This window comes from Cibotium barometz, chromosome 37, assembly GCF_041138505.1.
Source record: "Cibotium barometz isolate CiBa-2024 chromosome 37, ASM4113850v1, whole genome shotgun sequence".
NCBI classification, from domain to species: Eukaryota; Viridiplantae; Streptophyta; class Polypodiopsida; order Cyatheales; family Cibotiaceae; genus Cibotium; species Cibotium barometz.
Genome location: NC_141082.1, coordinates 21,714,922 through 21,741,108, shown reverse-complemented (window position 1 = coordinate 21,741,108; position 26,187 = coordinate 21,714,922). Strand labels below are relative to the sequence as shown.

Here is a 26,187-nt window from a genome sequence, read left to right as displayed (position 1 = left end):
TCAAACAAGACAGCCAGTTTCACACACCTTTCCAATAGCAGCTGCTGTGTTTCCTGCAGCATCCAGGGCATCAGTTCGCTCACGATTTCCGTGGCTCATTCCTGCCATATCCGCGATGCTATCGACATTATCACTAATAGGTCCATAGGCCCAAAAAACACCAGCACAACAACTCTCAAACCTGCAAAAACAAACTAGTACAACAGCTCGCAAAACAATTAATAATCTTGCCAAGAGGCAAAAGCATAAACATGCTAACAATAAAAGAAACAACAACAAATGTGTCGAAATCCAGCAAATTAGCGAAAATCTTGCCAAGCTTTTCACTATGAAAATATTGAGTCTGAGCCAAGAAGTATAGAACAACAGATTGGCTGAAGCAATTACTTTTTCCAAGATGTTTTCAATGCTGTCCAACAAATCATCAAACCATTATGCAAAATGATCATAATCCATCACATACTCTCCTTGCTTTCATATCTTTCCACATGTCATGAACACATGCCCAATCCACATCATTGACATCTGGTCCAAGAAGTGAAATTCTCATCAATGCCTCAAGAGTCTTTACATCTAAACATTGGCGTTGATATGTCTTAATGACATTTTGCTTAGAGAATCCTCGCTCACATGAAACTGATGAGGCTGGTATCACCAACATGATTTGCCAGAGCTTCATCATGTTTGGATACGTGTTTTGCCATTCCATATTGGTAGAAAAGACACGCCAAGCATCCATCATATTCATACCCTCACAACCATAATACAACACATCTGTAAATGACAATAACTCATTCTTGCAAGCCTGCTTATCCACAAGAAACCCTCCAAATCTGTTCAACAAATCATCAAGCCATTTGGTTACCTTCTCCTCCCTTTCTGAAGTATCACGCGGCCTTTTTGCATCACGAGGATAATATTGTGGGCTAAACAACTTCACAGCATTGAACAAAAATACATTTGGAAATCTTTCATTTATGCAATCAATGACCTTTTGCACAAAACTCTTCGCAAGATCAACACAAGTCATTACATCACCTGCATTGAAGGGATCTAAGGGAATCCCTTTTTTATCCTTGCCTGGAATTCTCACATAAGAAAGCACATGTGCATATATTTTTCCCTCCTCATTTACATGTTGCAAAATTCCACTTTCGGTGTCAGACATGAACTTCTTGAGGTACAGACTACCTTTTCCAAACTCTTGCAGCAAAAACTTTCTCCTCAACGAAGCTATACATACATCAATGCATGTACTAATGGAAGACATGTCAACAATATCTGCCTGGAATTGCTGGCTCAACATGTTCATGTCATGCAAAACATCGGCAAGCATGTGAATGCAAAAAAGAACCTTATATGTTTTCAGCTTTACATACCAATTAGGTGCACCTTCTTGCCAAACGCTAAGAATTGCAGGCATTAGCTGTGTCAATCTAATCATGACATTACCTCTTGCTAACCATCTTACATCATGTATTTGAAGCACCTCAAGAGCTTGCAGATTCATCTCCTTAAGCAGATCTTGAAACTCTGAATGTCGTATGCTAGAAGCAGCTATCCAAGAATAAACCTTGTTAGCAACCTTATCAATATATGAAAGACAACGAAAATGTTTTGCTGCATCTGCGACAACAAGAGCTTCCCTATGTGCAATACAATGAATGCTTGTAAGATGGGGAATATCACGCTTCAACTTTGCTACCAAACCTTCATTACAACCAAGCATGGAGCTATCGCCATCAGTAGCAATGCCCACCATGCGATGCTTCTCAAGTCCAAATTCAGCCAACACTTTACTCAATTCATCATACTTGGTTTGTGCACAACCATCAGATACAGGAAGCAGACGTGCAAACTCTATTTTGCTCAATCCCTTTCCATTCAATGGTATAAAGCAAAAATATACAATCAAATGTTTCTCCATACCTCTGTCTGTTGATTCATCTAGTGTAACACCATAAAAAGGACTCTGTAGCAGTTCAGCAAGATGACGATTTTTTATGTATTCAGAAATGCAAAACATGAAGTCTTTTCTGGCTACTCTATTTGTGTAAGAAGAGTAGTCGTTTCGTTTAGGCATGCTTTCCAAACCCAAGGCATAATCAAGGTTGCATAGTTTCTCATACTTCCTCAAGGCCAGGTCTTCTCTCGCATTGAAGTATGCAAGTTTCATAACTGTTATTACTCTAGAGGTATTTCTACATGTCATCACTTCCATGTGTGCAGGCAATTGTACGCCACTCTCACTACGAAATCGTGATGCAGCCCATGTATGTTCTTTAGACTTTCTATGCTTTCTAATTGCACTCAACATAATCGTCTTGCAGCCATTACCTCTACCCCAAGGACCTTTTAGTTTGTACTGCTCACACCAAAGGCATTTCATAAACTCCTGTCTAATACCATGGACTATGTGCTTTAGAAAAGCATACTTACGTGTCCACTCTTGCCGAAACTTACGTATTGAACCTTTCTTCTCTGTTTGTGTTGCTTTGCTCTCTTTCGTGCCTATCCAAGTCGCATTGAGAGCTTCCTCTTGAGTGCTTTCTCCCAAAATCTCCAAATCTATACCAAGCTCATCCTCAAACTCCTCTACTTCTGGATCATCATACTCGTCATCATCCTCAGAGTCTCCACTGGAACCAAATAGCTCCTCCATGACTTCTTCGGTTACCGTTTTCTTTTTCGGTCTCTCTACATTCATAATGTTATTCACTCTCTTGTTGCCAAAGAATTGCACAAGAGTAGGTTGAAACACCTGCAATTATCTTAACATTGTACATTAATGACCAACCTAAAACCCAAATACTAATGATTAGCACAAAAGCATATCAAAATCAATCAACACAACTTGTCAACTAAAACTAATAGCATGTCAACTTACCTTTTCACATTTGCTACTATAAGCCATGCCCTTGGATGTTGAGGGTGCACCAAAAGTAGTAGACACAAACATATTGGGAACTGTAAACAAGTAAGATAAGCCATCAATCCAATGTCTTTGTCTCTCTATCTCTCCACGCATACACATACACAGTGTAAAATATAAACAGCAAATGTAAATTTTCACACCTCAAATGCCAAATAGGCCAATGTGAAAACCTGCAGGCTGCAGTCTCTGGAGCCTGGAGGGGAGCCTGAAATGGATAAGAGGAGGATAGCTAACCTGCAATAATACCGGCAGATCTTGGCATCCATATACAGACCATGGTATTTTTAAAAGGGACCCCCATTTAAGCTTTTCATGCATTCACATTAGTCAGCAGCAGCTTGTAACAGTGCCAGCCATAAATTATATCTTATACAGCTAGACTTTGTGTACGTGTGGTGGTTAGTAGTTTCTGCTCTATTATATCAGTCACCACATGCAACAACAACGAAGACAAGCCCAAATGGCTTGTAAAAACACTCAAGAAACGCAAATGAGCATCCAAATCAAGGCTAGCATGGGCAGCCACTAAGCACTCCATTCATGCTATGGATTAGGCATTATTGAGTACTCTGGAACATTAGATACAGTAAAACCATGTTTATAATGAGAGAGAAGAAAATATTCTGAGGTTGTGGAGTACCTGACACACAAAATACGCTGTGCATATCTCATACACGAGCCTGCAAGCATTGAATTTATTTCAATTGTCATCTGTAAAGGAAATAAAGTTTCATGCAACTGCCAACCACACAGCTATATTACGGTTTACCTGCAGGCTGCTGTACAAATTGGGGCCGGCGGCACTGGGCGCTGGGGCGGTCGGAAGCGCGAGGAGGGCGGCAGCGTCGTGACTCGTGAGTCGTATGAGAGCGAAGAAGCACCCGCCGCCTACTGAGGTGGACCGTGGAATCTGGATGTATGCTTTACACAAGGTCAGAGGCAGTGTCGAGCAGCAGTGGGCTTTAGCCTGTGGGCAGCGTTGAGAGTCGAGAGTATATATTAGGTCGACCGTCGGAGGCAGCGTCGAGCAGCAGTGGGCTTTAGCCTGTGGGCAGCGTCGAGAGTCGAGAGTATATATTTTGGGATTCCAAAATCAGAGGACTCCAGCCGCAAGCGTCGAGTGTTCGAGCGGATAAGCAACGACCGTCTCTGATACGCGCTCGCAAAGAGGGAAAAAATAAGACTGGAGGAAAATATAAAGAATATCCGATCGGCGATTACAGTAGCTAAACTTTTTATATATTATTTAAGGAAAATCGAAAAAAAAACTAATAAATTCGTTATACATATAGGTTTTAAAAAAATTACATCGCGAATAAAACTTAAAAAAAAAACTATTTGGGCTGTGCGGCCGCCGTCCAATGGGCATGAAGTTTGAAAATCTTAGGATGTATTATAAACATATTTATGTGATTATTATATATATGTATATGTTATATACCCTTGACCCCTAAGGGTCAAAAATAAGCTGTCATTTGACACCTTAGCTTCTATTTAAAGATTTCACTTTGACACCTTTTCGTTAATCTACAGGTGTATTTTGACACCCAAATTGGCTCTTGAAGCCCAAATTGGGAGTCAAATTTCCGGCCTTCCCTCTAACCCTATCCAAAGGTATATCCCAAGGTATTTATCCTTGACTGTTTTAAAACCTTAGCCTTCATGTGAATGGGGAACCCAACCCTTTGAGCTTTCTCGAAGGGTACGCTTTTATGAAGCTTTTTTACAAACATTGACGAGGGACAAACGATGGTACTTGCTTGGAGATGAGCAATAAGCGGTTGATGGGTCTTTGTGAATGGTTACGCATTTATGTCGTAGAATAGAACCTTGCCAAAAATGACTCCATGATCATGGTTGGAGGAATGTATGTGTATGTTTGTATCACACCCAACTTAAAACAACATGTGGGAGACCAACGATTGTACCTTTCGACTTCCTCTCGTTAGAGGGGGCCATGTTCTCTCACTAGCACACCAATCCCCTCTTCAAGAGGCCTTTCATTATTTAGAGGTGGGGTCATGTGACCTACATTAGCGCTTAAGGGTGGTTTGAGCCTTTTCTCTAGCACCCATCCACAATGGGCCCTTTTGCCTTACAAGTACATATGAAGCGAACAAATCAGTGGGGATGGGAGGGTCTCTCTAGTATAGCACTGGGTCGAGAGGGATCGACCCTCAACATTGGTGGTTTGGGAGGGCGACATTGTAGAAGTGTGTCAACTGGGACCCTCAACAATAGTATGATGCTTCAACTCCTATATCCTTACATTATTCCTCCTGCTAGCCCTATGTTATGATTCCACTCTAATTCCAAGGGCAATGAGCTTTTAGTTTACCTCCTTGTCACATCAATCTTATATATTTGAAGAATTCGAAAGAGGCACTTAGTGCATCCACTTGGCACTTGATCGTTACTTTTCTTTTTCTTAATTCAAAGGAAGTTTTCCATAGGATTTTATTGTCTCTAATGGGATCACAAGAGTCATATTCCTCGAATGACAAGCTTTCTAGAGATAGGGATTTGTCTTACTTATGTGCACTCAAGAAATAAAATACATGAATAAACTTTTTGTATAATAAAATCTATACAAAAATATTTTTCGTACAAAAATCTTGAGTGTTATTTTTTGTTCAACCTATTACCTAGTAATTCAACCTAATATTTGATAATCCATCAAATAATCTACATAATTTTTTTCTAGCCCCAATAATGAAAGTGAGATTGATAAGTGTCACTCATCCATGCTAGATGATGGTGGCTCAAATAGCTTAGTGTGCGTGGAATCATGGGGAGTTATCTTGTAGTTCTGTCATTTGACTAGGCTTGATATTTTGAGGGGGGGGACAACCAAGAGATGGAAGCCTTCCTGGTGATGCCTTCTCTCTCTAATGTTGGGGTCAAATCCTTCCATCTCTTGATATTTTAAGTGGGGATGACCAAGAGATGGAAGCTTTCTTGGTGATGTCTTATCTCTGGTGATGTCTTCTCTCTCCAATAATGGTGGTTATCTTGGGTCCATGTTCCGATGCATCTGCTTTGGTGGTCCTTATTGGCATGGGCACCTTGGAGGTGGTAATGTTGTTTTGGTTTCTCACATGGTATTAGTGTTTGGGTCTGCGATGGATCTTGGGCTAGTTGGTTCATGTGGCATGATTAGAGGAGGGTGTTAGAGGCTCAAATTTCTTGGTGTGTGTGTGGAGCCACATGGAGCAATCTCGTAAGCAAAGTTTGTTGATATATTAAAACTCTATATGAGGTCTTTTTGTCTCCCCATGTCTACATCTCCCCATGCCTAATATTTTAAGGGGCATAGGGGGGAGGGCGGTAGGAGACAAGATCCTTCCTTTGATGAATTTTCCCCTCTGCTATGGTGGAAATGTCTTGGCCTCCTATTTGGTGCATTTTCCTGGTGGCCTTGAGTGATGTGTCGGCGGCGGGCAGCACCTCCGCCGTCGTGGGTGATGCTATTCTAACTATATCTATGGTTTCCCATAGAAGAATGTTGCATTTTGAATTTTTAGACTAGTATACCTTTCTTTGAGATACCATCCCAACCTCAACTATTAGCTCAATGCTTCCTTAGATGACCTTGAACATTCAACAACTCATAAGCTATGAGCTTTATGATATTTCATACTCTTTTCTCTTAAATACTTAACGACTCATAAACTATGAGTTTTATAATATGTCAAAGTCCTGCCCTCTTGAAAGAAGAGTAGTAACAAATGAACCTTTTTTATATAAAGAACATCAATCATGGTGAAAAATGTCACTAATAATCTATTACCCTCCAAATAACCCTATGGTGGATCTATGGGGGTGTTTATGATGTACAAATTTGGGAATAAAAGGGCTGAAGTTGGATGCACATGGAGTAGCCAAACTCATCAAGTTAGATGGCATCTTAAAATAGCCATGGGGTGTAAGATATGACCACTACAAAGTTTGGCATTGGAACAAGCTCTTAAGAGGTGTAACTCATTCGTATAAAGTAAGATTAGATGAATCATAAGAAGATTACATCTGTGCAACATGTCAAAAAAACTCCATGCCTTACAAGTGGTGGACTTGCTATATGAGGGTGCGATGAGTTATTGGAGACATCTTTCTGCAGCCACATGAAAACATTCTCATAGGATTGGGGAGGATGAGATGTTGCAAGATTTCTTGTGGATTCTCTTACTCTAAAAAGACTTGGAGCATGAGCCTTATATGGGCAATGGACAATTATGCATAGCACACGGCAAGGTGTTAACTCTTGCTATAAAAATATTTGGGCACGAGCCTTGTTTAAGAAAAGTCTGAATCATGTGCATGATCTTTGTATAAAAATATATGGGGCATGAGCCTTGTATAAGCAAGTACCAAAAGTAATTGAAAATGTAGTGTGAGGCTTATACACCCTCACCAATATAGATGCTAGAGCTCCTCATTTAACCTTGTTGGGTGCACATAGTTGAACCTTGTTGGGTGCACATAGTTGAAGCATAATGAGAAGTGAGGAACGAGACTCAATCAGACACATGCTAGAAGAGGTAATGAGTATACAATAAGATAGAACACTAACACAAGCATGAGTCACATCATATATGTAGAAAAGCTAAGAACATCATCATGAAGACCCAAGGAAACTAGAAGTACATTACTAACACACATCAAGTAGGAAAGCAATAGGCTACAAGAGTGAGTGTAGCTCTAACATATAGGGAAAGTATATGGCTCAATATGCAAATGTGCTACTATATGCTAATATTTATAATATTCCTTACAAGTGAGCAAGATGGCTCCTTATATAGAAGATTTCTCACCCTCATCTCAAGAATTACGTTAAGGGATAAAAGAAGCATTCAACTTTGGATTGGACATTAGCGATGGTTTGGTGTGAATGGTGCAAATGACATACTTAAAGCACACACATTGTATAAAGATATACCAATTATATGGTTAGTTTGATTTTCAAATTGAGAGAATAGGAAAATCCACTTAATATAAAAACATGCGTCTTTATACTAATACATGAGTCTTTATAAAAACATAAGTCTTTATACCAATTTAATATTGTAATATTGGATCCCTATCAAACAAAGTGTGAAAGAGATAAAAATTGGAAATAACATATAGCATAGATTTCCAAAATGAAAAAATAGGAATATCCACTCAATATAAAATCATGAGTCTTTATACCAATACAATAAATTGCAACATTAGATCCCTATCAAATAAATTACGAAAGAAATACAAATTAGAAATACCATAGCCTATACACAAAATTTTGGAAATAAAAATTAAAAATACCATAGCATATACATTTACATAAAAACTATTTCATATACAAAATAAATACAAATTGGAAATAATGTAGCATATACATTTATAAAAAAACAATTCCATATCCAATAACCATCAGCAAGAGAGCCATACATCTTGCACAAGGCTTACCGTTGGAGTGGAGATCAATGTAGCAACACACACATACTGTAGCAATAAGCAACACACATAGTGTCGTTAGATGGCGTAGTAGATTAATGAGAGTGAGTGAATTACACGTGAAGTGACATGATAAGGTCACATACACACTCATAAGAGTGTGTACATATGCTCGAGGGAAAAAAAACTCCTAAAGAGGGAAAACGTGTCCCAGCCCATTAAATATTAGCCTATGTCCACACATCACTACCATATAAATGCTATAAATCCCCCCTGTAAGTAATATGTATAGGGATCATGCGGTTGATCAATCCCCAAACGACAATAAGCTCAAAGATTTGTGAAAAGCTCCAAACTTCTCTCATGAGAGAGCCTTTGTGACATAAGCCAGGATCTAATCTCTCCTATAATAAGCCTCTCCCTGACATAATGATAATGTACCTCAATGTGCTTTGTGCGAGCATGAAACAGTAGGTTCCTCACAATGGCTAATTCACTCTAGCTATCAGTGAAGATGGAGGTGTGGAGGACTGTTGTGTCCCAACACCAAGATCTACCAAAAGGCATCTGATCCATACACACTGTAAAAGTTACCTTGAACTTAGCCTCACAGATTTTAGTGGTCATTTTTGGGCTACTTCTTACTAAGCCATGATATACATGAATCACCAAGGTGAAAACAAAAGCCAGTAGCGTAACATCTTGCCTAATCAGAATCACTAAAAGCATTCAGTTGAACATCATCCCCCTTAGCATATAGGCCAAGGGACTAAGTGACCTGTAAGTATCTAAATACTTGCTTGGTAGCCTACCAATGCTTACTTCCGAGACTGTGCATAAACTTGCTCAACTTAGAGACCCCAAACTGAATGTTTGGACTTGTATTACATAAATAGGTGGGGCACCCAATAGCCTGTTTGGTAAAGTGATGCATTAAATGGTTCACCTACATCCTAGAGACTAAGCCTGACACCTATCTCTACTGGTGTAGCAACAAGCTTAGAGACCCTGGGAAGGTGTGGAGTTTAGCATTCAACAATACAATAGTTCAGCATTCATACATCAATATTTAGTCAAAGTCAGCATCATCATCATAGATCTTTTTGGATTTCAGTTGTAACCATCTCATATAGCTGCATTGCATTTGCATTGAAATCATTCTATATCTCTTAAGTATATTTCTAAGTGTAGTTTAGTTAAGACTAAGTTTGTTTTAGAAAAGGGGGCCAGCCCCCCCATAGGGCTACCCCAGAGTAGAGCCTCAGGAATGGAACAACTTAAAGTGCCAAGAAGGCCCCAAGATGTTCCCACCAGCCCTCACATGGGCTGGGCATGCTGTCGGCGATCCCTAGGGGCCCTGGCTAGGAAGTCGATAGGTCCAGGTCCCTACCCAACCAGTTGGCTGAGCGTGCGGTAGTCCCACACTATTTGTGCATGGATGCCCCAGCATACTACAATGATGTTAGGTGATTTGTGTAATTGGTCTACGACTAGGTCCAAGACATCTATAGGTGCATGTAGAGAAGGGGCCAGCCCATTAGGCCACCCTAGGGCAGAGCCTTGTGCTCTTGCTGTGGGCATGGGGGAGGTGTAGAACCACCCACAAGGAGCTAGGAGGGCCCCAGGCTGTGCCCACTAGACCTGGCTTGGGCAGGAGGTGCTGTCAGCCAGCCCTATGGGGCCCATGGACAACCAACCGACTGGGCCCCAGGCCATAGAGAAGCTTTTAGCCAGCTACGAGATAGCCCAGACCACCAGCCTAGTGACTGCCAGCAACATGCCAGTTTGCTTGGGGTGGCAAACCTTGCACAGTTGAAGGGAAGCTCTAGTCCCGCGGGTACTTGGGGTATGACTCAATCCTCATAAGTGACACTTGGTATTTAGCAGATTTACCTTATGACAAAAAGGCCATTGGTACAAAGTGGGATTATAAGCTAAAGCTAAAGTTGTTGATGGTAGTGTAAGGAAATTCGTGAGGTAAGATGAGACAATTACGAATGATGCAATGGATGAGGAAAGGGTAGCCATCCAAGAGTATGCCAAAATGGCCAGTGCAGACATTACTCTAGGATAGCAAATCAACTACTCCTTTACCTAGCAGAACATGTGCATGTTCTCATCATGAATCTTATTCTTTTATGGAGATCATGCCTCGTTGCCAATAGAGGAACCTATTTCCTTTCAAGAAGCATATATAGCAAAATGATCATTGGATGCAGGCTATGCAGGATGAGTATGACTCAATCCTCAAAAATGACACTTGGTATTTAGCAAATCTTCCTTATGGAAAAAAGGCCATTGATATGAAGTGGGTTTCTAGGCTAAAGTGTAAAGTTGATGGTAGTGTAAGAAGGCAAGGCAATGTTGCAAAGGGTTAAGCTCAAGAGAAGGGCATATATTATGATGAGACCTTTATATCCATGTCTCGTGTGACTACGATTAACTGTATTATTGCATTGGTAGCGTATCATGGTTAGAATGTACATCAGTTGGATATTAAGACTACCTTCTTAAATGTTGACTTATATGATGAGGTTTATGTATCTCAACCTCATGGTTTTGTAGAGAAGGGGAAGGAATCCAAAGTATACAGGTTAAGAAAAGCATGCACAAACAGTGTAGGACTGCCGCCCGCACACTTAGCCGATTGGCTCGACAGGGCCCTTGCTCTGTCAGTTGCCTGGCCAAGGCCCCTAGGGGTGGCCGATAGCTAGCCTAGCCCATGCAAGGGATGGTGGGCATAGCTTGGGGCCTTCCTCGCCCCTTGGGGTGGCTCTAAGCTACCCCATGCCCACTACAAGAGCCTTACACTCTGCTCTGGGGTAGCCCTATATGGGTTGGCCCCTTTTTCTACATGCAAACCTACATGGACTACAGAAGTTTGGCATCTAGTTGCAAACCAGATACACAGATCATCTGTGAAATGTGAGGGATTGATTTTAGTAAAACAGCCTTAGTCCAATAAACCAAACTATACTTAGAAATATACTTAAGAGATAGAGAATGGTTTCAATGCAAATGTAATGCAGCTATATTAGATGGTTACTATTGTGAGATCTAATAAGATTTTTTATGTAATGCAGCTATATTAGATGAGATGGTTACAACTGTGAGATCTAATAAGATTTTTGATGATGATGATGCTGACTTTGACAGAATGCTGACTTTGACAGAATGCTGACTTATGAATGCTGACTTTGACAGAATGCTGACTTATGAATGCTGAATTGATGTGTGAATGCTCAATCTATGAGATACACTCGTGCACGTTTTCTCAAGGGCTTTAACGAACCATCAAATTCAACAAAGATCTTTTTTGTGAGATTTCGTGAAAAAATGAGTAGAAAACGTTTTCTCTATTAGAGATAGAAAATTAGAAAAACGTCTCTTAGAGGGCACTTTTTGCTACCTCCCCAGCCCCCTAATGTAAGTACCCTTTTCCACAAATAGATGAGTTGTTTGATCAACTCCAAGGGGAAAAGTACTTTACAAAAAATGATTTACAATCCGGATATCATCAAGTGAGAATTTAGAGTTGTTGATCCTCCGAATCAACCCTTTGTGGTAGAGACAGATGATAGTAATAATGCAGTAGGAGTAGTCCTCTTACAAGGAGGGAAACCTATTGCATTTGAAAGTAAAAAGCTGGATAGATCTTAACAAAATTATTCAGCTTATGAAAGAGAGTTATATGCTATAATTCATGCCTTAAAGAAGTGGAGGCATTATTTATATGGTGCTAGATTTGAGATAGTCTTTGATCATAAGAGTGTCAAATGGCTATGTAGTCAAAAAGAGTTGAGATGATGCAAAGCTTGATTTGGGTAGAGTTTCTCCAAGAGTTTGACTTTCAACTGAGATATAGAAAAGGATATTACAATGTGGTAGCTAATTCATTTAGTCGTATGCCCATGGTTAATAAGTTGAGTTTTACTCAAATTAAGAGTGATTTTTTGGAATCACTTAAGGGGAAATGTGTTGATGATCCACATTATTCCCACGTGTGGAGTGTTATAGGACTATAAAATAAGATAGCCCCGTTCAAGAGACAGACACTACCACTATAGCGGTAAGTCTTGAGAGATGTCTCAAGGAGACATGTCACTTACAAGTGACGAAAGAAATCATTGGAAGAATGTTTTCATCGTTTACCTACTTTACAAAAGTAGAGTATGTATACCTTCAGACTCGGACATTAGGCACCGTATTTTATATGAATGCCATGATAGTTCGAGTGCTGAACATCGTGGAATATGGAAGACATATGCACTAGTTAAGAGACAATTTTATTGGTCTAGCTTAAGTAATGATGTCCATGACTATGTCTTAAAATGCCAAAAGTGCCAGGTAAATAAAGTAGAACACCTAAAGGTAGGTGGTTTACTTAGTCTACTAGAGATCCCAAATGGCAAGTGGGAGAGTATCTCAATGGGCCAATATAGTTAGTGATTGAGATACAAAGTTTAACAGGCTTTTATGGCGTGCTGTGGTCAAGAGATTAGACACCATGATAAGCATGAGACGGCTGATCATCCTCAAAGTGATGGTCAAAGAGAGAGTCAACCAAGTCTTGACGAGCATATGTAAGCAAAAAGAAAACCAATTAGAAATATTTTTTACCCATATTGGAATTCACCTATAATAGTGTCAGACATTCAACAACGGAATTTAGTCCATTTATCTTGATGTATGGTTTTCAAGCGCGATCTCTAGTGGTCGTTGGACTCAAGATTCTAACTAGTTTATCTTGTCACTTGCCACCTTGTTTGTGTTGATGATGCCATGCTCTATGTCCTCTTTCTTGATTGCACATAAGTAAGACAAATCCCTTTCTCTAGAAATCTTGTCATTGGAGGAATATGCTTGGGAATATGACTTTGTTCATCCCATTAGAGATGATAAAAGCCCATGGAAAACTTCATTTGAATTAAGAAAAAGAAAAAAAAAGATCATCTTCTCCAAGCAAGGGATGCTGAGAGCTCATGTTTTTCTCCACCCAACCTCAGCCAAAAACACACAACCCTCTATCCTTGGACTCCACTCTTTTATTAGCTAGATGCTCTTCACATGTGCCCGGCCGCTCTCACTAGTGTCCGGCCACTTTTGAGTCCGTAACCGGTCATTTTGGCTCCCCTAAACCCTGCCTGTGTGCCTTGTCCAAACGGTCGAGATCTCTAGGCTTAAAAGTTTGTATTAAAACTTGGCAAATATGAGAATGTCAAAAATGATAGAAGTTAGAGAGGATCCTAATGATTAAAGTTTTTAGTCTCAATATCAAAAAAGAGCAAGGATAAAAAAGAAAAATACCTATTCATTTTATCATTAAATAGAGATGAGTCATCCCATAAGTCAATTGTTTATTTGCATGTTTGACATGATTCTTCTTTGGTAGATAACTCTGGTATGGTTACTCTCCCAAGTTAGTTCTAGTCTCTCTCTCTCTCTCTCTCTGTCTCTCTCTCTCTCTCTCTCTCTCTCTCTCTCTCTCTCTCTCTCTCTTAAATAGCAGCAAATTCTCCTTCTAGTGGCAATCCACTCTCTCTTGGTTAGTTCCAGTGTCTCTTGAATAGCAATAAATTCTTCTTGTATTGACAATCCATTCTGAGTGTAATATGTTACTTCCTTCTATGTAATACTAGCAAGATAGTAACCTTCCCTAAGAAGAAGGTCATTTGATCATTTATACATCTGATTGCAAGACAAAGTCCTTGTCATTGACATTAAATGATGCATTAGGTAAAATTTGGACTCAAAAAGGGCCCTTGAGCCATGTCATCATTTTGCAACAAAAAAGGGGATTGTTGTGATAAACCTTCTATGTCTCACGTCAAAACCCTTACATGTGACATACAGTTGGAAAGCCCTTTAAAAATAGTTTTTAAATCTACCACCTCCAACAAATTTGGAGTTGATATGTTCAAGTTATGTCCTCCTCACTAAAAGGTAGATTCTAATGATTGTGACATTTATGTAACAAGGATGTTACAATCATTAGAATCTATTAGCGATGAGAGACCTACCTTTTGGTGGGGAGGCTATAACTTGATCATATCAACTCCAATGTTGTCAAAGGTGGTTGATTTAGAATCTACTTTTCAAGGGCTTTCCAACGGTATATCACATACGAGGGTTTTGACATAAGATAGGTTCACTGCAGCCCCCTTTTTTCTAGTAAAGTGATGACATGGCTCTTCTTAGAGGGCCCTTTTTTAGTCCAAATTTTGCCTGCTACAGTAGGCATGGCAAGTTCACTGATCTTTCTAATTCCTACCCTTTAACATTCTCCTCGTCAATTATTGTGCTTTGCGTTCTATGATGTCAATTCCTCCTTTACTAAGCTCTGCCTCAACTTTGATTTGTAGAGGGTTCTCTATGTCCTCATCTACTACTACATCTCTAATACATACATTAGCTTTTCCAGTAACATTAAGGAGTCTTTATTACTTTCAGTGTTTTCATCTCTATCAACTTTCAAGTATATGTAGCACATTAGTGCAATATCCTTCTTACACTCTATGTGAATTTCCACGGTAGGTAGAGGAAGGAGATAAAATTTCCTAGTAATAACCTTAATTTGGACATTCTTTCCCAAGTGCATACTTTAGCAGTTTTAACATGTTAGATATAATTAAAAATTACTCTATTTTTGACTAAGTTTTGTAAAGGTAATGTCCATTTTCCATTTTGGTAGTGAGGCCCGACCCACCTACCATTGGGTATATCACTACTTGGAATGGGTGGTTTGCCTCCACTTGGATCCCAAAATTCCATTAGCCCAAGGGGGTAACACATAGCATAAGAACTTGCATGGACACAATTTGAAAAACATAGATATTAGTATTGATTATGTTCATTCTTATCACATAAGAAAATACAACCAAGAAGAGAAAATCAAAACAATAATGCAAGTATGCTATATTTTGTATAATGTTCTCATGTAAGGTTCTACAAGAACTTTAAATCATGATTTAAGTTGGAAAAGAAAAGCACTAGACTCATCTTTTCCACCCAACTGCAGGAGGCCAGTACGTTAACGACCAGGATCCCCTTATTCTTGTTACTCTGTGAGATGATTGGACTATGGGGTCAACTCACCCAGGGACCATAGTCACCAAGGGGTGATTCGTCTACTAAGGGTCTCTCAGGCGGGCCCATTTTCCCTAGACTACTGATCCTAACCTCACCCAAGCCAGAGGACCAAAATATCAGGATTGGTCAAGTTAAGACTCACCACTTTCCACGATGAGTACAAACTTCCTTCCTACCCTTATCAATATTGTCACGAGCGATCGACTCTGGTTTCAATCCTTATTATTAGTCTTTATACATATTCTCTGAGATAATTATTGTGCGTAGACATCATTCCAATATTTTGAAACCATCTTAACCTTTTCAGCATTCTAAGAAATTCTCCAGTACTTTAACATATTCATTTTCATTCCTCTTTACCTCAACACTCAACTATTCCACTAAACATAAAAAACACATAGATTGTGAAGAATGAAATTGAGTTTAAAATTTATTTTATTTTACGAAGTGTCGGGCCTTTGGCCATATATACAAAAAAAAATATCAATGAAGAGGTGGCTAATTGAAATCCTCATCGGATTCCAAGTTCTCATCATCATCCTCTTTGTCCTCCTCTTCATCACTTCCTTCCACTGCTTCATGCTCGTAATCACGATCCTTCTCTTCCTCTTCCCCTTCATCCTACATACATGCCATCAAGCGCAAGGTAAGCATAGGGAAATAAAATACAATTAAATGTAGATAAGGGTTATTTCACTAATTACATCATCTGCTTGAGTTCCCAAAAAGGACTCATCCAAGTGTACGCCTCGTGTACGTATCCACGCTCACAATTGCGAACGGGGGGACTCTGTAGCCATAGTCGTACTCCTCCTTTGTTGGGTCACACACAATAGCCTCCCTCTACAAAAAATAATTAAGAAAATATACAATTAGTTAAAGAAAACAATATAGTACAAAATAAAATGAAAGAGGAGAAGAAACGATTAGTAAAATAAATACTTTACCAAATGAGCAATGAAGGAGGAATTTCCTCCCGAGCCGCCAAAGTGTGAAGCCCCTCGCTTCTGTGGTCAGGAAGAACTCGCCATCACTGTTGTTGAAAAGCACGTGGGTGCTTTCATAAAGCTACGTGCATGCGTCCACTCCTCGTGCGTGCAAACACTGGGCTTTTCCAAATTATTCTTTGCCGCTCTCTTGATATTTTATCTCCTATTACAGAGCAAAAGTTTGATTCTTCTTCATCCACTCCTCTGAGAGGCAAAGACATGCATGTGGAATAGGGAACTCCAACTCAATGACGTATTGCTTTGAAATCTCGTCTTGTGCTTTCCACTTTTTGAAGGAGTTCATGAACTCCAGGTTAGCAAGTACATGCATGCAGCTCATGACTTGCTTCCCTTGTTCATCAATCACGAGGGAACCATTGACATCCACGTTGCATGGTAGGGTGCGTGGATCAAATGGTGGAATGGGTCTCCTGGGGGTTGGCTCATAATGAGCAGATGAAGAGCCTCCCTATTGGCATCGGGAGACCTAGTGCTACTCTTGCCAAAGCAAAAGCAATCTACTCCCCCCTTCTAGTACGTCTACTAGCCCCCCTATACTTCCTACTACGTCGTCGTTGTGGTGAAGATGGATGTGAGGAGCGGGGGTGGGTATAATCGAGGTAGGCGGTGTAGGCTCATGATAGCCATACTGTGATGGACCTACACCACTTGGCTCTGTGCCACTTGGACCTGCGCCTATCAAAGGCGTGTTGATGATGATGATGATAAGGTGGAATTATGTCTATGTGATCTTGGGACATAATACAAAACATTCAAGACATATATTAAGACTCGAGAGGACATTCTCAACTTTGGTGCTGATAATTGAAGAAAAGAGTTTGGGTGAAGACCAATCTTCATACAAACCAAAGGCAATTTGGAGCCTTCTACACAATTGCATATAGAGGACGAGGTAGCTCTTCACCTTCTTAATCTCGTTTTCCCAAAGCTTAAAGCCAAGCTTTCAGCGTATACTTTGTTGGGTTTCTACCCATCATTTTGGACTACAAGGAAGGAATTTCATTGGTGTGTTCACCTGGAGAAAAGCAAGCTTTAGAAGGTGTGTCAAGAGAAGGTAACAAGCATTTTCAATTTTCAGATTTGAAGAAATGTGGCAACTCTACTCATCAAGAGTTAAAGAAGAAGACGATGCTGATGTTGGGAAAGGAGGTGCTAATTTAATTGCTCCTCATAGAGATGGCAATCCTGGCTTGTACAAGCACTGGTAGGCTTAATTGGCGATTGTGGGGTGCTACTACCAGAGCGATGGTGGCCATTGGTTTGAGTACTAGTGGAGAGCGTTGGCATTGCTCCTTTCTCTCACAATGATCTTTCAACCTACAGCTTCTGTACTGTTGCCTCTTCCTTCAATATATAAAGACACCATTCAGTGCTAGTCTGTTGTGTGTTGCTTCAGATTTGTAATGGCCACACCATTCAACGCCGCCTGTTCTTGAAGACCATGAGTGCAAGAAGAAGAAGATAAGGTGTTGAACCTTAATTCATCAAATTAGAAAATCTTGGTGTACATGGTCTCCTAAAAGGGTGTTCCCACACAATGATCACATAAAAGGTTCACATGCTTATTTCTTAAGAGCAACATGAAGGATGTTTAACATTTCTTTCACATGCATGGTGGGGCCAAAGTTTTACAAGGAAAGGTGGGGATTGCCAAGGAGATGTTCAAAAAAATCACACAACACACTAAGTTGAATTAAATTTGAGGCTTAGTTTATTTTTTCTTTCTCAATCAAAAACCAAAGAAGTGGATCAAGTGGGTGGAATGACATTCAAGCTTTATCTTTTGATGGGAGTTCTTTCATTGCAAAATTTTTATGGGTTTTCATTGGTGCGCCAAAGGTGGACTTAGCATTCTTTTTATGCTTGGTTGGGAAGTTTCTTGCTTTGTTCATTTTAGTTCCATTGCGGAGACCAAGGCTAGCCATAAAATCTATGGAGAAGGGTTGGTTTCAAGTCTTATAAGAACGAGGAAGAAGGATAAGAAGTGCTACTGTGGAAGCTGTGGAGATATTCATCGACCTATCTCAAGTGCAAGGAGAAGAAAGGAGTCCATATAATCAAGAGTGATTTCAAGAAGAGGTTTACTATGTGGTAACATAATCATGAAATTTCTTTACTCTTCTTACAATGGAAGAGAAACCTATAGTCAATACTCTTGCTTTAGCCATGGAGTTGGAAGAGGTGGTGGGAATGACCCCTAATTTTGGGGCCTTGAAAGAAGAAAAGAAGATGGAGGGTGTGGTGTTACTGTAACACAGGATCATCAATGTCTGACAACACCATTAGCAAAAGGGGATGGCAGAGCCCAGTAAGGGAGAAGAAGTAGCAGCACTTCCTAAGGTAGCACGAAAACAAAAGGAGGTGGCAGAGCCCAGTAAGGGAGAAGAAGTAGCAGCACTTCCTAAGGTAGCACGAAAGCAAAGAAAGAGAGTAGAGCACAGAAAGTGGTTCTTCTATTAAGAGAGCTATCCCCACTTGAATTCCAATTGATTTCCAAATTTATTTAAAAAATCTTGAATCAAGAGGTATGCCTCTTGTCATAAGAAATCAGTCTGCATTGGGCATAGGCAGCTTAAGAGACCTGGTGACACCAGAGGAGAGCCTAGGCATGAGGGGGATACAGGAAACCCTTAGGTGCTAAGATGAAACGAGAGAGATAGAGAAATAAGTGTAAAGCAAAGCCTATAGGCAAAACATAAATGACAAACCAACAAGACTCCCTGCTACTTTGGCTACAAATAGGAGAAGGTGAGGAAGGTAGCAAATATAAGGCTCGTCAGGGTAGGCAATCTAGAAATCTCACAAATCTGAAAGAAGTTGACAGAAATTATGGTTCGTGAGGTGTAGGGAGAAGATGAAAAGGATGATGGGGTGAAGAGGAAGATGATGGCAAGGCCTGGGTGATAGTTTGCTTTACAAAGCAATGGTGAGCTTCTCTTATGATGGCGGTGCTACCCTATCTCCTGCTGCTTGAACGCAATGGTGATCTTGCTCACACGCGTGATGGAGTGGTCAAGCTCCTCTCTGGTTTGAGCGCTCATGGGATGAGCATTGACAGCAACGCAGATTCCTCACCATGTTGTTCACCACGGTCAAGCCTCTATCTGCATATTTGTAACGGCCACCCATTTGCAGCACAAAGAAGATAAGATAACATGATCAGGGGTTTCAAGTTCAGGGTACGTGTGAAGTGTCTTCCATAAGCAGGTGTTTACATGTGTTTACATGGTGTGAAGTGTTATCCATAAGGAGGTGTTTACATGGTGTGAAGTGTCATCCATAAGCATGTGTTTACATGGTGCGAAGTGTCATCCACCATAAGCGGGTGTTTACATGGTGTGAAGTGTCTTCCATAAGTGGGTGTTTACATGGTGGTGAAGTGTCTTCCTCCATATGCGAGTTTTTACATGGTGGTAAAATATCTTCCATAAGACGGTGTTTACATGGTGGTGAAATTTCTTCCATAAGCAGGTGTTTACATGGTGGTGTCTTCCATAAGCAGGTTTTTACAAGGGTTTCAAGTTCAGGTGTGAATTATTTTCCATAAGCAGGAGTTTTCAAGTTTAGGTGTGAAGTATCTTCCATAAGCAGGGGTTTTCAAGTTCAAGTGTGTGAAGTGTCTTCCATAAGCAAGTGTTTTCAAGTTCAAGTGTGAAGTGTCTTCCATAAGAGGGTGTTTTTAAGTTCATGTGTGAAGTGTCTTCGAGAAGCAGGTGTTTACATGATGGTGGCTCCAAACCTATTTCTTCATGCTCTCTTGTCCAAGAAAACCCAACCCACTCACCACAAGAACCGATCTTAGTTTAGTTCTTTTTTCTTTTCCGCATTAATAAATTCTCTTTCCTCTTCAAAGTTGGGAATTCACACATATTTTTTCGGGTGGAGAACTTCATGATAAATATTTCGTGAGGGTGAACATTCATGTTAAATTGTTTTGATGGGAATTTTACTATGGTTTTTCCATGATTTCATTGAGCTTCAATGATGGTGGTTTTCATTGCTTCTTTACCAAGTTGTGGGCATACGTGTGTTCATTTGGGAACATTCTTTTGCCTTCTTGTGTTCTTTCAAAATCAAAGTGGAAAAATCATTATGCAATTTTGGTTATGATGAAGAAGAAGAAGAAGATGAAGATAGTGTGAGAGTGAAGAGTGAGTTGGTGTTTGAGAGAAATGAAGAGAAGTGAAGTGTTCGTGTGAGAAGTGTATTTCTTCATCGACATGTCCGAGGTGCTTATTCCAAGGCAAAGTGTTCTTCTCAAGTGTTCGCGAGGACGCTTCACATTTAAGTAGAGGAGAAATGATAACCCCCAAATTTATGCTAAATTTGGCACATTTTATTGGTCTACATCGATAAAATTTTAGCATTTGAGCTATAAAAACATCTTATTTGATGAGCTTTTCAATATAAAATCAAATGTAAATTACCATGGCTTTATAGCAAGTCTGCATAAAATTTTAAAAGCCATTGGTCAATAAAATATTTATGTTTGATTTTTTAACTTTTCGAAAAGGTTGTGGGATACTTTTTAGTTCCTTATGTTGCAAAAAAATGAAAGGTCTCATGAACCTTAGGCCAAAAGATGTACTCAATTTTTTATAATATCAAGAAAAGTAGTGGGAGTTGGTTGAGGAGGTTATGCACGACTCCTTATGTGCATGCTTCTTCCACTTTTCTTTCTCTCTCATTTTGGCACAACTCTCTCTCTTGTCTTTCTTGTTTCTTACATTCTTTCTTGCAAAATTAGCTATGGATGAAGAAGATGAGAGTGAGGATGGTGAGGAAGATGAAATTTTCTATGTGCCAAGTTCTTTGTGAGCCTGTGGGCTGTTTTTCTTTGTAAGAGAGCAAAATTTGCACGTTTCATGGGTGGTGTAAGCCCTAAGAATATATTTTGTTTCCTTGTTGGTACCCTGGTTTTGTGTTTGTTTTGAGTGATGTGGGTGAGAGCTGTTCACTTCATTTGGAATCAACTTATCTTCAAGTATTTTCAAATATAATTTAGTCATCATTGATAGAACATAGGATACAAATCTATATCACACTTTTGTAAAAGTAAATTAATGTAATCAATGAAATGAGAGCATATAGCTACTATGTTGCAAGTTACAAATCTTAACTAGATCATCAATGTAGAGTATAATTGTATATTAATTCTATTACATCTATGATGGTACCCATGTTAGTATATGTTGTCGTGGTAAAACATGTTCTAGCATGCACAAAGACAAGAATAATATACCAAAGTGTAACCAAACCTTAAAAGTTTAAAATACTTGGGCACCAAAATGAGATCGTGATTTTACCTTGCCCTACCTCTCAAAGAAATAGGGCTACTAACCAAGTCTCACAAGAATTCCCAAGTCAAGTGGAAGTGTTATATGCTAGGATTCCCCCCACCAAGTAAAATTAGTGAGATCACGACTGAACCTTCCATTAAGTCGTAAATGAGGTGGAATTATGAACCAAATCTATATAAAAAAAACTTGCATAATGCATACACAAGGCCACTTTATATAGCTCTAAGAAATCATAGCAAAAAATAATACTTATTATTGATTTTTATATAAAAACTACAATTAATATGCTGAAAGATATGATAAATCTCATATGCACATAAACTAGTGATTTTTATGTATTATTAATCACTAGATTATTTAGGATATAACCGACTTATTTAATAATAGTAGTGGCAATATATTTATTATACACTGTTAGTTTTTTGGTGTGCTATTGTCTCCCTTTTTGTCAAGTCTAGAATTATTTCATTACATTAACACATCAATCGAAACCTTGATTCTTATGTACATGTTGTCTAATAATGTGGATACTAGTGGGTTGCATTTTCACTTGATATACGGATATATGACATGTGAATGGATATTAAAAACGAGAGCCATATTACATAGCCACACCCAATATATGGCATATGGTAGGGGTGTGTATGTAGCATAATGCTATTTGGATATGTGTTGTTGTTTTTTTTTGGAGAGAGAGAAGCTCTATATTCACTTACAAGAAAACATTAAGGATATGTGATGTATTTAAAATAAGCATTTCACAAAATCCAAGGACCATGATAACATTTTAATGTTAGAAAGGGTAGACTAATGATAACATTTTGATGGCTTATAGTGGTATAGAACATGAATTTGTCAAATGGACATTACAAATTGGGGATGGCATTATAAGTCAGCCAAATAATGAAGGCAGGGTATACTAGGCACTAGTCTACTTTATCTATGGACGAGAAAAAAGAGGATAAAGAAGAAGTGAAAATTAGCATATGAATATAAAATCTCTTAGTAAGCAGTAATCAATCTTAGCTTGAAAGATATTGGATATTTGGATTGTCTTAATCACTACTACTTTGTTTAGCAAATGTTTGGATTCATCTTAAAGCCTTTCTTTTACACAGGCTGGTTTAGAAACTCCACCCATAAAAGTGAACATTAACTGTATAAATCTAGAACCCTGTTGTGTATATTTGTGTATAACTCTAGGTCCAGAAAAACCCTCTCTTAATGATGAGAAGTAGCTCTCCTCTTTAAGTGGAAGCTTCATATGTGATAGATCATACCGGAAGAGCAGGCGGGACAGCAACTGACGGGGGTCGAAAGGTGAGTGGTATGAGACGGAATAGAAAACCTTGATGGGTTAGTGCGGCCTCGGCCCACGCTCCCACCACCAGAGACCCTATCAAGAGGGCGATTCCGGCTGTAGAGAGCAGGCAAAGAAGGGGCAGCGATGACTTGGGAGACGCTGCGAGGCCTGCGCATACGTAGGCCAGGAGAAGATTGACGACGCAGGCCTTGCAGAGGAGAGAGAGGATCGGGTCGAGGAGCACCTCTAGCAGCGCGATGGACGCGCTCGAGGAGCGCGGTGTATTCCACAGAGGGCGGTGTAGCAGGCGAACGAATTGAAGCAGAAGAAGAGGGAGAGGAAGGCAGAACCATCGTGAAAATGGTCTGCATGGGATCCGCTGGGAGGTTGGAGGTAGCCGGAGAAGCAGAGAGCAGCGACAGAGGGTGGTGTAGAATGCTGCGGGTAAAGTTTGCGCCAGTGTCCCCTTTATTTTGTGTTATCGCATGGCAAGTACGGACGTGAGCAATCTAAGAAGATCAGTAGTTGAGCGCTGCAGCCGCCCCAACGGACAGGCGGATTTTGCCATTAAGAGCCCGTGTTTGTCACCACGTTGCATTCGTGCCCCTCTAACTCTATCCAAAACCCACCCCTTCGAGTTCGAGCTTTCTCGAAAGGTACGCTTTTATGAAGCTTTTTTACAAACATTGATGAGGGACAGACAATGGTACTTGCTTGGAGATGAGCAATAAGCGGTTGATGTTGCTTTGTGAATGGTTACGCATTTATGTCGTAGAATAGAACCTTGCCAAAAATGACTCCATGATCATGGTTGGAGGAATGTACGTGTATGTTTGTATCACACCCAACTAAAAACAACATGTGGGAGTCCAACGATTGTACCTTTCGACTTCCTCTCGTTAGAGGGGGCCATGTTCTCTCACTAGCACACCAATCCCCTCTTCAAGAGGCCTTTCATTATTTAGAGGTGGGGGTCATGTGACCTACATTAGCGCTTAAGGGTGGTTTGAGCCTTTTCTCTAGCACCCATCCACAATGGGCCCTTTTGCCTTACAAATCAGTGGGGGTGGGAGGGTCTCTCTAGTATAGCACTGGGTCAATGTTAACCCATGGCGGACGCACTATGTTTTACGTCATTAATTTAAATATTCTGAGTCATGGGCCGGGCTTGTCGGCACCATATATTAAGGATAAAGGGATTGGGTGATCGCCGATGAGAGGCGCACCTTGGATATCAGTAGGATAAGGGTTAGGGTCGGCCGGCCATGTATGGGCGCCCAAGTGTGAACGGCCAAGTCACCTATAAGAGTCAAATGTAACCCTAAACTCCTCATTCTCATGTGTTGTGAATACAAGAGTGCTCTTGCCTTATCTCTTTGGTTTCCTTCTCCTGCGTGTGTGTGAGAGAGAGAGAGAGAGAGAGTGAGAGAGCGATCGAGCACTGTGTAGCGGCACGGCGGCGGCAGAGAGGCGGTAGAGCGGCGAGCGGCGGCTCCTCCTTCACGGCTGTGACGCGAGAATCCTTCAGGGCGACAGTTAAGAGGTGAGTGACACACCTTTTTGCATTCTGTTTGAGCTTTCCTTCCCTGGTTGTATGCTTGTAGCCATTCGTGGCTCGTATACGGTGTCTGGCAAGTCCCCAGCTACGACCTGTGCGGCAAAAGCGCACATTTTTGGCGCCGCTGCCGGGGAGCTGTCCTGCACCAAGCTCCAGTTTGCAGCTCAGCTGCTGCGTGAAGTTTAATACACACTGTAGGAAAGCGACTGTGTGTTTGCTGTTGAGGTGTTTCAGTGGTTGCAATCTCTGTTTCTGCAATTTGTCTTCTGCATTTCTGTTTCTTTTGTTAATTTTTCGCTCCGCGTGTGGGCGCACAATCGGTTATCTGGTTTTCTGCGTGTGAGGGGGTTTCTGAATCCCCAGATCTGTGCTGTGTGCGCGAACTGCGCCGCGGCCAAGGCTAGAAACCCTAGAGAACTTATCTCAGAAAAAAAAAACAGAAAATAAAAATTTAAAAAAAATACAAAAAAATAAAAAGAAAAAAATTAAAATTTATTTTTAAAGAAAGAACCAAACGTGTGGAGAGGAAGAGAGGAAAGATTTTCTAATTGGAGAAAAAAAAATTTGAAAAGAAAGAACCCCAATTGACCCACGACCCACGACCCCGGCCCCGGCCCCGGCCCCGGCCTCGGTCTCGGTCTCGGTCTTTTGATATATATATATAGGAGAGTGAGCCTCCATAGCTTTCTTTCAAGTGAGAGCTTATGGGAAGTCGTGCCCTATATGTAGCCCACTCCCCAAGGAGTAAAGTGAGTATGTGGGATAAAGCCCTCACCCTTTCCTCCATAAGCAAATAGGCTTTTGCCCCTTCCCCCCCAAGGAAAACGGACTATTTTGAGGACTACAAGAGCTCTAGATAGGCGAACACGGTGCTGTAAAGCACACTAGGATCCTTTGAACGATACGCTCGTTTCGAGCTATCACACGCCCTAGTCCAAGTTCGACCGTGAGTAAGGGGGTCAAAAACGAGTCAAAAACGGGTTAAAAACAATCTAAAAACAAGTAAAAAGGGGGTGCGAAACACCTAAGAAACCACTTGTGTGAGTTTCAAGGGTAGTTACCAACACACGTAGGGTACCCACGTCACATGCATCTACGTTCTGGTCGGGTGCTAGAGCCTGAACCACTAGAAAGTGTTTCAGTTTACGCAGGCTCACACCATCCCTCCACGTTGGCATCTTGGCCTTCGTCCGGAACCCAAGGGAGTGCAACCCAAGATCCACGAATAGTGGATAGTGACTCATCCTCTGACTCAGAAGCCATGGAAGGGCACCCTACCAAGAACCCTGAGGAGACAAGCCAAAACATGCCAGTGTGGGCCCCACAACCCGGATCTAGCATGTTTAGTCGTCTAATAGAGACCTTTAGTAGAGCTACACGCTCTGAGCATGCCACAAGCGAAGTAAATGAAGAAGGAGGGGTAGTAGATTCACCATTCACATCTTATGTAGACCCTACCCTCCCAAAGAGTGTCCATGTGGATATTCTACCCACTTCGTTTAACGAGGGCCCTACTAAGCTACCACATTCCGATGCTCTTCCTAAAGTAGAGGTCCCTAGAA

The 26,187-nt window shown here is 40.6% G+C and overlaps 1 protein-coding gene across 1 annotated transcript; it reads right to left on the bottom strand.

Moving 5' to 3' along the window:
- Positions 1–23,420, bottom strand: LOC147617065 (uncharacterized). Its single transcript, XM_086776418.1, has 4 exons — positions 23,045–23,420; positions 2,888–2,967; positions 660–2,761; positions 1–181 (listed from the first exon to the last, which is right to left on the bottom strand). The coding sequence occupies exons 1-4, from the start codon at positions 23,418–23,420 to the stop codon at positions 1–3; spliced, it is 2,739 nt and encodes a 912-aa protein (XP_086632544.1).
- Between the last annotated feature and the right edge of the window lie 2,767 nt (positions 23,421–26,187).

What these genes read in the sequence shown, in the direction of transcription:
- LOC147617065 (XM_086776418.1), bottom strand. Translation starts at nt 23,420, where the DNA reads ATGGTTCTGCCTTCCTCTCCCTCTTCTTCTGCTTCAATTCGTTCGCCT. An exon ending in CTGTCCCGCCTGCTCTTCCG is followed by an intron (nt 2,968 to 23,044) that starts GTATGATCTATC and finishes ACTTGTTTACAG; the next exon opens with TTCCCAATATGTTTGTGTCT. An exon ending in ATAGTAGCAAATGTGAAAAG is followed by an intron (nt 2,762 to 2,887) that starts GTAAGTTGACAT and finishes AGATAATTGCAG; the next exon opens with GTGTTTCAACCTACTCTTGT.